The sequence below is a fragment of the Acipenser ruthenus genome, chromosome 2, assembly GCF_902713425.1.
Source record: "Acipenser ruthenus chromosome 2, fAciRut3.2 maternal haplotype, whole genome shotgun sequence".
In the NCBI taxonomy this organism is placed as follows: Eukaryota; Metazoa; Chordata; class Actinopteri; order Acipenseriformes; family Acipenseridae; genus Acipenser; species Acipenser ruthenus.
In genome coordinates this window covers 83,387,996-83,402,025 of record NC_081190.1, presented here as the reverse complement: position 1 = coordinate 83,402,025, position 14,030 = coordinate 83,387,996, and the positions used below count along the sequence as shown (strand labels likewise).

The 14,030-nt window shown below is 35.4% G+C and overlaps 1 protein-coding gene across 2 annotated transcripts in view; it reads left to right on the top strand.

The window, feature by feature from the left end:
- The window catches only part of spock3 (SPARC (osteonectin), cwcv and kazal like domains proteoglycan 3), a 76,750-nt gene that overhangs the window by 31,567 nt on the left and 31,153 nt on the right, over positions 1–14,030 (top strand). For both annotated transcript variants that reach the window (XM_034013743.3, XM_059002689.1), the window contains exon 5: positions 4,880–4,997. In XM_034013743.3, the coding sequence (XP_033869634.2) occupies positions 4,880–4,997 (118 nt within the window). The remainder of the gene's footprint in view (positions 1–4,879; positions 4,998–14,030) is intronic.

The following is a 14,030-nucleotide window of genomic DNA, read 5'->3' as shown; positions in this document are numbered from 1 at the left end:
TTTTCACACCTGCCTAAAACTTTTGCACAGTACTGTATATATATATATATATATTTTTTAAAATCCTATTTTGAATTAATAGTAAGTCTAGATTTAATTATCATGCGACGTCTCCGTCCCTTTGTCATGACTCCCTGCGCAGTACCGGTAACATTAAATATGACTTCTGGTTGTATGTATATATTTAATTTTTCAATTTTGTATTTAGTATTACATGAAAAATACAAATCTGGTTAAATTAAAAATGTATCCTGTCATTTCAAAACAAATAAAACACAATAAATATATTTGGGAAGGGCTAATACATTTCTATGGTACTATGTTGATATGTTGCAGAATTTAAGACACAAGCTTGTTGAATTTCACAATTAGAACAAACGTATGGGTAATTTTCTCTTCTTTTTCATATCATGAACATACTTTTTTCTAACATTGTTGGTAAAATAATCATCCAATATATTGAATTTTACATAAAGATCATGTAATACAAACACTAATTTCTAATAATTTAATATGCAAGAAACCAATTTATTTAAATAACTATTACACTTTTCTTAAATACTTTAACAGGTCTGCCATGTGACTGTTTTGATTTAGGCTTGCAAAATAATGTTACAACCACCACGTCTACACAGTTGTGTATATATTTTATGTTAGCTTTCACACCAATTGTTCCCCAGCGGTGAACACAGGCACGGACTCAGTCAGCTTAATGTCAATGGTAGTTTTTTAATTTTTTTAATTTGTTATTAAAAGAAATATGACAAGAGCACTGAACACTCAACAACACTCTCCCTACCTAAAGTCACAGGAGGGGGGACAAGAGTGCGCCCACAGTCCCACTCTCAGATTTTATATCTCGTGCCTTCCCGCCAATTTGTGTTAACCAATAGCAAAAGGATAACAATATGAAACACTGGGTCCAAGGTCAGTGTTCTATCCAGATTTATTTTGGGAGAAAGCCCTAGCAAGTTTGTCTGCCTAAAAAAGGGTTAACTGATCTAAATAACCACCTGAGAAACAAGGTCATCTGCTTTACGCCTGTGGGCTCAAAAATGTGCTTACATTTTGGCTGAACAGAGTTAATTCTAGAAATGGTCTGTATGATTCACTGCTAAATACTTATTGATCATTGCAATACAAATATATTTTGTATAAGGTATAATATTTTATACAATTCTTACATTGTTACACTAGGCGTTTTATGCAATATACAAATTATGTACTGTGAAATATATTTTAGTTTAACATATCTTGTTTTATGTCAAATAAACGTATAATGTAACCATGTCTTCCTAGTGTTACCACTGTGATACACAGGTCATCGTTTGTAAATAATATGTAATTAATAGCAAAAATAAAATGTCAACAATACATTTGTTTATTCTATGTCACTGGTTTAGTGGCATCTCTTCCTGCTTTCATTTTGGCTGTGCTTAGGTCGGCCAGGGTGTCCTCAGACACTGCTGCTGTACCTTTGTATAAATGGGTACCAGAATTTGTATATAAAATAACTAATTGTAACTCGCTTTGGATAAAAAGCATCAAATAAATATATATATATTTCTTATTATAAATAGGCGAGAACACCATAGTGCTGATGAAAAACCCGCCCCGAACAGACTTTTATTTCACATACCTTACGATAAATGCCTACCTTTGTAATTAAACATAGTTACTAAAATTGTAACTAAACATAGTTACAATGTACATTTTTCTGTAGATTCTTTCTGGCTTTAACAAAGTTGGGAGGTTACATTGTAACAATTAATGTTGATGAATCTTGTAACATTGTGTCAAACAGTTGAATTGAATTCAAATTCTGGTACCTATTTACTGGAGCCAAAACATACCCCCCCCCCCCCCCCCCCCCAACAGCGCTTATTAATTGATTCTACATTACGTTTGCTAACCCCAAGTGCATGTATCTGTATTTTAGTTAGTTCGTTATTCATACATTTTTATATATATTTATTTTTACGTTAATTAATTTTCAATCGATTTATGTTTTTTAGGAAAAAATAAATAAATAATATGAGGGCAAACAAACCATGCTGATGCGTTGTAGGCTTCACATTTTTTGTAGGACGCGTAGATAATACAATATTATTTTAAATTGAAACTAAATTATTTCAGCATATTTTCTTTTATCTCATGTTTTTATCCCTGCTGCCACCAGTAAGTAAGCTCCTTCACCTGTTGTCAACAGAATAAATACAGATCTGTTGCCACCCACAATTTGTATGCTAATTAGTATTTTTCCATCCGGTATTTTTACTTCTAATTAGTTAGTAAATAGAGAGTGACACTTTGGGAAATACAATGCGCAGTCATCTCAGTTTTTCTCCCGCAATTCTGGCCATATTAACGCCGCTTAGTAAATTAGGCCCCTTAGTGTGGAAAAAAAGTTTCAATTATTATTTCACAATGGGCTATATTTGAACTTATTTTTCAAACAAACTTTTTTAGTGATTTGGTGTTCCTGGAATTACTTAATGATTTTGACTATGAAAACTAATTACAGCAAAATTAAAATAGAAGCTACATTCAAAATGAAGATGGATTAAATGATAGACATGAGTAAATGATATAGTATAAAGTGTAGCATTGTTTATTTTGGTAAGTATGTTTGGTCTGTGCTTTGACACCATGCATAGGGACAGTGTCAAATGTGTAGTCATAATAGTACTCTACAATGAGATCAGCTGCATATGTTTTTATTTTTGAAATTCTAGTTTTAAGCAGCTTTGTGAGAAATACATCAGCTTTACTGAGTCTACTTACCACTTCCTGTCTCTGTGTAGAATTTGTGCTGTCATTCTGCCAGCCTGGAAAGGATTCAAATTGGTTGTATTATCTCTGTTTGTTTGCAATGATGCAGCGCATAGACAGAATCAACAGTAATTCAATTGTAATGGTCTTTTAAATGACAAATTTTCACTTTCACAGTGAAATCTTTCTAAAGCTTTCATTTGTTTTTTCATCTATAGATTGAAAAGACTACATTTTTAATTTTTGACAAGGATTTCTGTATTAAGACCAATAGTAAAAAGTCCTGCCTGTCTTTGCAGATAACACATTTATTAAAAAGCAGTGAGCTAGAGGTTCCCGAGTGGCGCAACCAGTGCTCGACTAGGTGCTCCGCATGGAGTGCAGGATGCGCCCTATAGCCTGGAGATCGCTGGTTTTATCATATGCATGGTCAACAGCCAGTTTATCAATAATCACTCACTCTTGACCAACATGCAGTGTTGCGCACGGGACTGGTCACCAACCACCTCCAGTGGTTAGGTATCGTGGTGAACCAATTTAAATGCCGGTTAATGCCCTCTGAAAGGACTGTCTATCTCAGCATAAGCCTAAATTCCGGAAACATGATCGCTAATCTGTCGGACTACAGAATCCAGAGGATAACAGTCTGCTTGGAGCTGTTTCAGCCCAACACAGCGGTGAGGGTACTGACATTCCAGAGACTTCTGGTCCTGATGGCAGCATCACCCCAGATCCACCCCCTTAGGGCTCTTGCACATGCGCCCTCTAAGCCTGGTTCAACCACAGGGTCCGGCACCCTGTCTTGGAACGCCACCGCTTACTCACAGTGTATCGTCACTGTATGGAGGCTCTCTCGTTGTGGAAACAACCAGCTCATCTGTGCTTGGGCACAGTTCTGGGCTCTGGTCACGAGGAGAGAGGTGGACTACAGATGCTTCCAACCTAGGTTGGGGCGCTGTCTGGAATGGCTTGGGGGGTACAGGGAGTATGGGAACCCCCGTGGGAAGGTCTCCACATAAATGTTTTGGAGCTGCGGGCAAATACAAATTAAGAATGTATTTTGCAAGTTCTCAATAACAAACAGTTTTTTACATTTTATTAATTGTATCGTGATACGTATTGTATTGCAACCCATATAACGAGGTTTGTATTGTATCAAAGATACACACCCCTGATACATACTGATAACAGTACAATAGTGCTATTTTTGTACTCAGCTTTAAACTGGACCAGGCTAGGTCAATGATTTGCTCCTTGCTAGTAAATATACGGACACAATTAAAAATAATAGTAATTCATGATATATTCATATGTGTTGCACTGTGTTTTTTTTTTGTTGTTGTTTTTTTTTTTTTGCATTGTCACATCTAAACTAAATCTTCAGCTAAATTGCATTTTTGCAGCTAGTCACAATTTCTTCAAGTCTGTCATAAACCTAAATTCAGCTGACTCTGGGGTCTATGAAGAGCAAAGGTTACACCAAGCCTAAAAACACCTGTATGTGTTGTAACTAAGTTACATTGGAGAAACGGCTTGGAGGATAAGCAACATGTTCCATAATATGTCTGTGAACATTGGGCCAATGTCTTTATGCTCATGTAAAATTTACACCATTTTATTTGAAAGGAAAATCAAACTTTGACTGAGCTCACTTCAGTGTTTTTTTTTTTTTTTTTTTTTTTTTTTAATATAACTCCCAAGTGTTCCCAAAAGAGCACTTCCACTGTGTGGCTGTTCTTCACTGAATAATGACGAACACTTAAGTAGCTGTTATTCAGAAAGGGTTCATGAGCTCAATTTCAAAAGCTATTCCTCATGAGGATTTATTTTTATCTGAAATTAGCTAGGCATGCGAGTAAAATAAACTCTTTATTTCAACCTTAACTTGAAGATAGCACTCTTACAACAGTATTTACATATGGAGTTTAAACATGTGAACATCCTATGCAGTTTCAAACACATTACTTATGATGTTGTTTCCTGCACTTCAAACTATAATAATGTATGGATATTTTTATTCACACTGTTTAGGCACTGTTTACTGCCTGATACTGTACAACGAAAAAAGCAATGCTCGCAATTACACTTTTTGTCTTTTTACTTTCAGTATGAAAGAAATTGGCCTCACCCAAAAGCCAGGGTCTAGTTCCTCGAAATGCAAGCAATGTTCTGTCATCCATCCTGCCCCTGTCTGTGGAACTGATGGACACACATACTCCATTAAGGTGAACAGTTATTCTTCTATGATGTGTGAAACAACTTTTTAAAGTTCATGATTTGATTTACAAAACAATGTTGTTTGTTTCTTGATTTTCTCATAGCGTTTTTTATTTTATAAATTGTCGACATATTGCTACTACGTGCAATCCAGAGTAAAATGAATGTATAGTACGTAGCCTTGTTGTGCATAACTTGGGTAATTACTTTTTAAGTACATTTTAAGCAAAATCTGCATGTATCTCTTTTGTGTGAATTGTGGCGTAAAGCAAATGTACTTTGCCCTGGGGAAAAAAAGCTATTTTAAGTGCAAATTTAATTCAAGTTTAAAATCACAGTGTTTTTTAATCGCACATCTTAGGGATAGTCATGTGAATCTGGATGAGAGTGTAGTTGTGATGTTGTTTAATGTTTTATTTTTATTTTTTATTATTCACCACTGTTTATTTCCTGTTGTGTTTTCATGGATTATTACTATTTTGTCTAAACGGGGATAGCTACATCAACTGCTGTATGGTATAATTAACATGAAAGAGGAAAGTAAAAACATATCATGTGTAAATATGATTCTGAAAATGGGATTTTTTAATATTGAAATATTGGAAATGTACCCTTTACTGGTTACAGACATGATAACTATGTAACCTGTGCTGAAAATAACCACAGAGATTATAATCTGTTTATTTCAGGGGATGCCAACAGTATCTTGCACAATTCTCAAACTAGCTAAATCAGCATCACAGTTAACCGGGAAGGGGAGTGCTATATTCTATGGTATACATATTTAGGTTTCTGTGAAGGTTTGTACAATTCGAGTACAGGTATAACTTGTAATTATGTACTGTGTTTACAGTATGTGCACATGACTTTACAGGGTTCTTGATTTTAAACTGTATCATTATATTCAATAGCAGACATGGTTAATTTAACAAAATGTAACTATGTATTTATTTATTTAAGGTAAATATAGACCATTTAATACTGATACATTTTCATTGTATTACAGTTCAATGAATATGCAATTAGTTTGTTTAGCGTGCAATAGTTTAGGTTAAATACTAATGCATTTATTTGACTGAAACAATGTACTTCTGTTTTATAGCTTTTTTATTGTTTCAAGCTTATTTTCTTTTATCTCCAATTTGGTTGAGTGGGTAAAGATGTGGTCAGAGCGATTGGCATTAGACCAGCCTTTTATGTGCAGAAGTTAGAGCGCTGGATTGGAAAATTTACCTAGCTGCATCACTTCAGTATATTTGCATGAGACACCTCTTTCACGCAATGTCCTATTCAGATTTTGTATTATTGTAAACTGACATACAAAATCATTTTTTGTTTCCTGTAGTGTCACAATTGTGCAGTGTAGATTAGTGCGCCCGTTATTTGTGAACACTTGTGTAAACCTTCTGAGGAGAATGTAAAAAGTATTGCAAAAAAAGTATAGTTTTTGTATATACTTTTATAAACGTTGTACATACTTACTGCCTGCCCCCCTCCACCTCTACCATTTCAGTTCATTTTATAATGCAACGAGATGTTTTGTTTCTTGGAGTGAGTTACAGCCTTCAGAGTTGCTTTGTGAATCACAAAATCTGTTAGTGCTCCTACAGCATTAATGATTTGGGTAGAATGCATGAGAGTGAGCTCTGCTGTGATTCTTAAGGAGAGTCACAATCCGTAGGATTATAACTAATTTAAAGGATTTAGAAATACATCTATTCCCCTGATGCAAGTTTATTGGCTTTAGGCAGAGGGTATGCGTGTGCTGTCAGATGTAGACATTATCAGTGCATTCTTCTAATGGATTGTATATGAAGGAGGTATTTACCCATGAGTCTGCCTACAAGCTGTCAATGAGCCAGTGAAAAATTGTTTAAAAAATCAGACAAGGACCACTTTGTTCAGTTTTTAATGAAAGAGGGGATGGAAACTGTCATTTTGTGAAAAGATTATACACTTTAATGTCATGACTACAATCTTAGAAACGATGGTGGTTAAAAAAGCTGCAAATGTCCTTACCTGTGGAACATTAAAGGTTTACAGCACAGAGAGAGAGAGAGAGAGATTTGGATTGCAAATTCTGCACGGCACACAGGTTTTATTTATTATATTAAAAAAATGAAGGCGCAATACCACCACTGAGGTACCAGCAATGGTATGACTGTGTGGGTATTGCTTCTTCGTCAAAAAGTGTAAGAAATGCAATAAAATAAAGCTTTAAAATGAACGGTGACTGTGTTTGGTCCATTCCATTGCCGACCGTGGACGGGAGCTCCGAGAGGGTGGGGGGGGGGGCTTAGGTCGGCCATAGTGTCCTCGGCTCACCGTGCACCAGCGACCCCTGTAGTCTGGCCGGGCGCCTGCGGGCTGCATTGTCCTCCAACGCTGTAGCTCTGAGTTTTTTTTTGGTTTTTTTGGGGGGGTTTTTTGTAGTAAAAATTGATAAAGTAATAATTACCTACCTATTATGTGTTCATTTTTAGCGTGGGTAAAACCAGGGTTAACATAACCAAATAATCTCCATGGCAGATTAAATTAGCATTTTATAGACACTGAATAAACATAATATACTTAATATCCTGTTAGTTCATTGTCTGTTATCTTAGAAAATCTCCCACGATAGGTTTTCTCCCATATTTTGCTCAAAACTCTACTGTTAAACCCCCATTTGTAGCGAATACGAACATCTGGTTTTTGTATCCGAATACATGTAAAAAAAATGTTTGTTCTATATTCGGATATTTGTCCCAACACTATTTACTATTTACATATAACCCTTCACACTTACGTGTAAACACTACAAAAATAAAAATCAAAGGTTTGATCTTTGCACGAAAAACGCTGCGATTCCCATCCTGTCCTCGTTTTGGATAACATTGAAACAGCAATATGGATCGGGTGCAAGCTGCAGTATGGTTATTGCTTCAAATAAGAAGAAAGTGGCAAAATAGAATGTATTGGGCTCACCCAATAAACAAGCAACGGGAAAAACCTAGGGGAGTCCACCGATTTGCGCAAGAGCTAAAATTGGATGACAGTAGGTTTTTAACTTACTTTTTCAAATGTTCAGAATTGAGTTTGAAAACCTGAACACTGTGGTATCAGAAATCCATCGAGCCTGAATATCGAGCCATATACCTCAGTGTGCCTGAGGTATATGGCAATCTTTAATATAACAGAAAACTACTTTTTTTATTGAGCTGGTGCCAGGAGAATATATCTATACATCTATATCTATATCTATATCTATATATATATATATATATATATATATATATATATATATATATATATATATAATGGTTCATTTGTAAAATCTGTAAATCTATAGACCAGTAAATGTACACATTTACTAAATGTATAAAATAACCAAGGAACTGTACTGTAAATTTACCAGCACACTGATCAATTTATTACATGAGCTAAGAAATTTTACCATATAGAGCAGCCCTTTGTTTGAGATAGATTTGTAAATAGTCAGGAATGGAAAAAACAAAAACATTTATGCCTGTGTGATTTCTATAGGTCTGTTTATATGGACATAGTTCAGTAAATTAACTAACTTATTTTTCTTAAGCATGAGCCTTATTAGGCTTCCAAGCTGGCTTGGGAAGCCTATTGTTATTGTAAATAGTTTGTATTTATTTATTTATTTATTTATTTATTTATTTATTTTTATTATTATTGTTGTTTTTCCTCCCAAAACTTTAAACTGTTCCTGTTTGCACGCGGTGTAACCAATCAACATGAAACTTGGCAGGTATCATCCCGTGTAAATTACAGTTCAGATGCAAAAAGAATTGCGCTCCTGCATCAACCAAGATGGTGGCCTGACGCATTTTTTGGAAAAAAACTTTCAAAATCTTCTTGGGAACTGGTGAACTGATTGATCTGAAACTTTGCATATGTCATCAGCAACCAAACCCGCTTCAAGTTTGCGAAGCAGAAGTTGTTGTGATAAACTTTACTATCAAAATAGTTGCCACCAAATTGGCCAAAACGTGCCCCAAACCTCAAACTGCTTTTGTTTACCTTCTTAAATTTAAAACCACTTCAGTTGAAAAATGGTTTATTTGATTAACTCCAAAGTTGACAACCATCATCCCTGTGTCAATACAATTGACTTTTTCATAAATGGTGTTTGTGCGTAAACCAATATGGCCACTTGACGCATTTCTTTAAAAACCTTTCAAAATCTTCGGTCAAATGTAAAAGTAGCTTATAACTAGGCTTGCTACTTTTCGATTGTAATCGGTAAAGCTCGGTAAAACCACGTTTATTGTCCAATTTATTTTCACACGTGCAGTTTATTTCAGACGCGCTGTTAAAAGTATTTTTTTTCACAGCAAAACAGGTTTAAAAGGCACTGCATATCAACAGGTCACTCTCCAGCCCCGCCCCACCCCTTGTTCGCTATATTTTTTACATACTTCGTAATAGTAGTACATACCGATAAATCATCACCTGATCACTCGTTTTATCACCAAACTCCTCAATAATGTGATCCAAGTCGTTATTTTATTACTATATCATCTAAAAAAAGCTCTGCATTGGACCAGAAAGGGAAAATTGCGATGTCGGACCAGGACCGCAAAGGGTTAAATGTAAAATGTGCTTATAACTCCTTACAGTGTGTAGATAGGGTCATTGTTACCATGGTGTTTAAAGTTATAAAGCATTGTGAGATAATGAACTAATGTAGTATTTTGAATTGAAACTGCTCCATAAAACGGATCTGTTGCTGACACTTGTGCTGCAATGCTACAGCTTGCCAAAATTTCCAACTGGTAGTGAGCTTGGAAGCCATAAAACTGCCTGGCATTCTAGTTATTATTATTATTATTATTATTATTATTATTATTATTATTATTATTATTATTACAGTATTCAAACTGTTTAATCACCGTTCCAAATCAATCTGCCTGAAAAAACGTAAATAGAGTACAGCATGCATTTGCTTGTGTAATTTACCCTTTTCTGGTACTCATCCTATGAACAGTATCTGTCAATGTGGTATGTGTATTCAATCTATTTAAATTTAGTATAGCAAAGAAAAATGTGGCAATAGCAACTACTCTGGTTTTAATGGCAAGTTGTAAAAAATAAAACAACTTTATATCATCACAGCAGACTTTGAATAAACTTTATGAACACTGAAGTAACTGAACAAAGCACGATTAGCAACAACACGTTGGCTGTACCAGATATTATCAATTATATTACTTTCGCAAATACATTTTTTGACGTAATAGTAGTAAAGACAGTTTCCAATACTTTTATCCTATAACATGTAGTTAAAGAGAAACCGTACACAAACCAGGACCATTTTTTGTGTATAAGGTACTAGCGCTATGTAAATTAAGAATATTGTTCTTAGTACCTATATATAGGTTTGCGCAGACATCTGGGCAACTTGGTGCGCACGCACATAGTAACTGCATAGCAACCTCAGAGCTGCTGAAAACAAGTTTCCTTTATTAATTGAAGAGTTGTTACCACCTATTTTTAATACAATGCTGAGGAGTTGTGTGGTTGTTGGATGCCACAACCATGACTACATGAAAGACAAGCGGCTGTCATTTTCTGAACTTCCGAAGAGGCATTTAAGCCCATTCAAGCTATACACCAGCAGCGTGAAGATGGGTCTAAATGGAGTCCACCAGACTCAAGAACCATCTGCAGTGAACATTTTATTCATGGTAAACATAGTTATACTTACAGTATAAATTACAGTAATATGCAATCATAGCTTATACTTAAAGTTTACTCGATGCCTTTTTTAGTACTACGTACCAGTTTGCCTACATTAACATTAGGCGGTACAAGATATATGAAATCACACAGGTTCATAGTTTAACAGGTACATACCCAAATAACGTTAACGAGGGGGTCAGCGCTAACCTACTATCGCTAGCCAACCCTCTCAGGGTGTGGTGCCGAAGCTGGACAGCCACAGACAGACAAACAAATAACAATCCCCGGTGGGACACTGCTGCTGTACCCTTGTGTGTACTTTACCCATGTTGCTCCAGTAAAATTAACCCAACTAGATGTATGATTAGTTTACTGTATGACTAATATTGTAAGAGATTCAATCTTTTGGGGCTTTCTTAAGTCGGCAGGTAGCATGGGCATTATGTAAACCTGTAAACCTACAATACCTAATTTTAGTTTGTATCTATTATTTTTTTGGGTCACGTAGGTTGTCAACATAATTAGCCATGTCCATCAGTCGGATGTTATACAGCTTGACAACGGTTTGTTTTCAGCGGCTACCAGTTGCTAAGCGGAAGTCACTTGACTCCGCGCAAACCTATTGAGTTGATTACGGCGCCTCTGGGATACTGAACAACTGGCTACCAAACAATGCATGGAATATTGAGGTAAACGTTGGTGTTCATTAACAACAAAACTAGTGCTTCATAAAATCGGGGAGGAAAAAAACTATATTAATTAATGTATTCATTTATTTATTTGTGTATACTCAAACATAAACTCCAAATTCCACTGTATCACTTTGTTCTGAAATTCAAGAGATTATCGTGTATCGTTTTTAAAATATTAAAATACGTGCAGAGGGAATATTCTCAGAAAATGACAGAGATTCTAGAGAGAGTTGTTGCAATTCAATTACAAATATGTCTAACTCTTAATGGGATATCCGAGAAGTTTCAGTCTGGTTTTCGTCTAGCACTGAGACAGCCCTTGTCAGAGTTGTGAATGATCTGCTGATAAGCTCTGACGGGCTTTCCATCAGTTTTAATTCTTCTAGATCTAAGTGCTGCCTTTGATACCGTAGACCATTCCATCCTATTGAATGATTCCATCTTGAAAGCACAGTGGCACTGTCTGGCCTTGTCCCATCCTGGTTCAAATCTTATCTGTCTAATAGGTTTCAGTTCATCTCTTTGGGGAGGTAAAATCAGCATTATCGGAAGTTGTCTGTGGTGTTCCTTACGGCTCCATTCTAGGTCCCTTCATTATATTCAGTTCATTATATAAGCTACTGTTAGGTGACATTATCCGCAGACACAGAGTGAAATTCCATTGCTATGCTGATGATACCAAGCTATATTTGTCACTAAAGCTGGGAATTTCTTCTGCCTGGGTGTTATTAGCTACTTGCCTTACAGACATCAAGCATTGGATGTCACATAATTTTCTAACGTTGAATTCAGATAAAACAGAGGTTACGCTAGTGGGCTGACCAAATTAAAGGAAATGTGGGATTACATGAGCTCGACCCTTGCAGTCTCTCATTAAAACTTAAACTAGAAATTAAGAGTTTGAGGGTCATCTTTGATCCTGATCTCTTATTAGGGACGTTACTAAAGTATCTTTTTACCATTTGAGAAAGCCAAACTTAGACCAATTATTTCAGTATCTGATGCAGAGAGACTAATGCATGCCTTTGTTTAATCTAGAATTGATTACTGTAATGCACTTTTTCTGCTGTCCCAAAACGTGTGGTATCCCACTTGCAGCTTGTTCAGAATGCCGCTAGAATTCTGACTAAAACCAGGGAAAGTAAACATACCGTAAAACGTCAATTAAACGCCTCAGGCATTTATTCACAATATTTGCCAGCAGACCCGGCGTGTATTGGAGACTGGTGATTATTTGAGACCGGCGTTTATATTAGATCACTGGCTTCACATGCTTCATGCGGTCATTGAGAAGCCGCTAACACACAACCTTGTAGCAACATCGTAACTCAATTTAAACATTCCAGCAACTTTGTTAAAAGGTTGTGTGTCAGTGGGAACTAAGTAACAATTGTGTTTTATAACAAAATTACATTGTGTTGTACACCCTCAGGTATAAAGTGAAAGTATTTTTACAGTCTTTTTATATGCACTGGTTAAGAAGGATACGGTATGCAAAATGTTGAAAAATTAACAAGCAGAAGTATGAATTTGTATTAAAAACAGAATTAGATCTACCATTGTTAATAATAATAATAATAATAATAATAATAATAATAATACAAAGTTGTAAAATGTTTTTTAAAATGAACAATAAAAGCAATAAGTATCATTATCAAAAAAAAATTATTGTTTAGTCTAAAACTTAACAAAACGTGTTAAAATACACCAAGAGGTTTGTATCTGGCCTGCTTTCAGCACGCTTAAAATTATCAAAATTTTAATTTCTCCTAGATACCTAGTTATCGGTGACACCTTCACAACAATAATAGCATACAGCAACATTTTGACATTGTGTACAAATTGCAGTCCTGTGTAGGTCACTCAAAAAGTGTGTCGATTGTAACACAATAAATATACTGTTTACCTGGAAATTTAAATTTCCTTGCTTATATTTTCAGTTTATATTCTTTATCCAGGTGTTTATTGTGCTGCTTATCATATAGTACTGTATATTCATGCACTGCTAGTATGAGATGTTCATCCATCTTGCCTGTGATCACAGTAGAATATGGCACGAAAATGGGCATGAAGATGGGGCTGCGTAATGATATTGACGTTGCAGTGTAAATACAAAAATCCTCAAAAAAATACAAAAATAACTGCAAACAATCTGGCGAAAAAAACACAACAAATAAGCTATAGTTTGAATGGCCCTTTACTTTCAGTTTGACAAAAATGTACTCATCCTAGCTGTCTGTCTGCTCCTCTTTTAAACATGGCCAGACTTAACATTATGTGCGTTTATTTGATGTTTGCTGTTTTCTGTAATAAGGGTTAGATTCAATAAGAAATTTCCAGTGCCATTAATAGATTAAATGTATAAAAAAATTAAACAATCATATCCTAGATCATTTAATGTATTATGAATTTATCATTCAGAACGACAGCTCTACATTTAACTTCATAGCGTCCCCCAATCGAAATAGAGAGGAGGAGATATATCTCTGTATACAACTGACGTTCACGAAAACAATAATAAACTGTTGACATTTCAACCAGGCCACAAAAATTAGTTGGGCCCACAATTGCCATGACAACTTTCTTCCCAGCTATTACCTACTTTTTGCATCTTTATACATCTTTTCAATTATTTTGTTTTATCCTGGTGTCTGG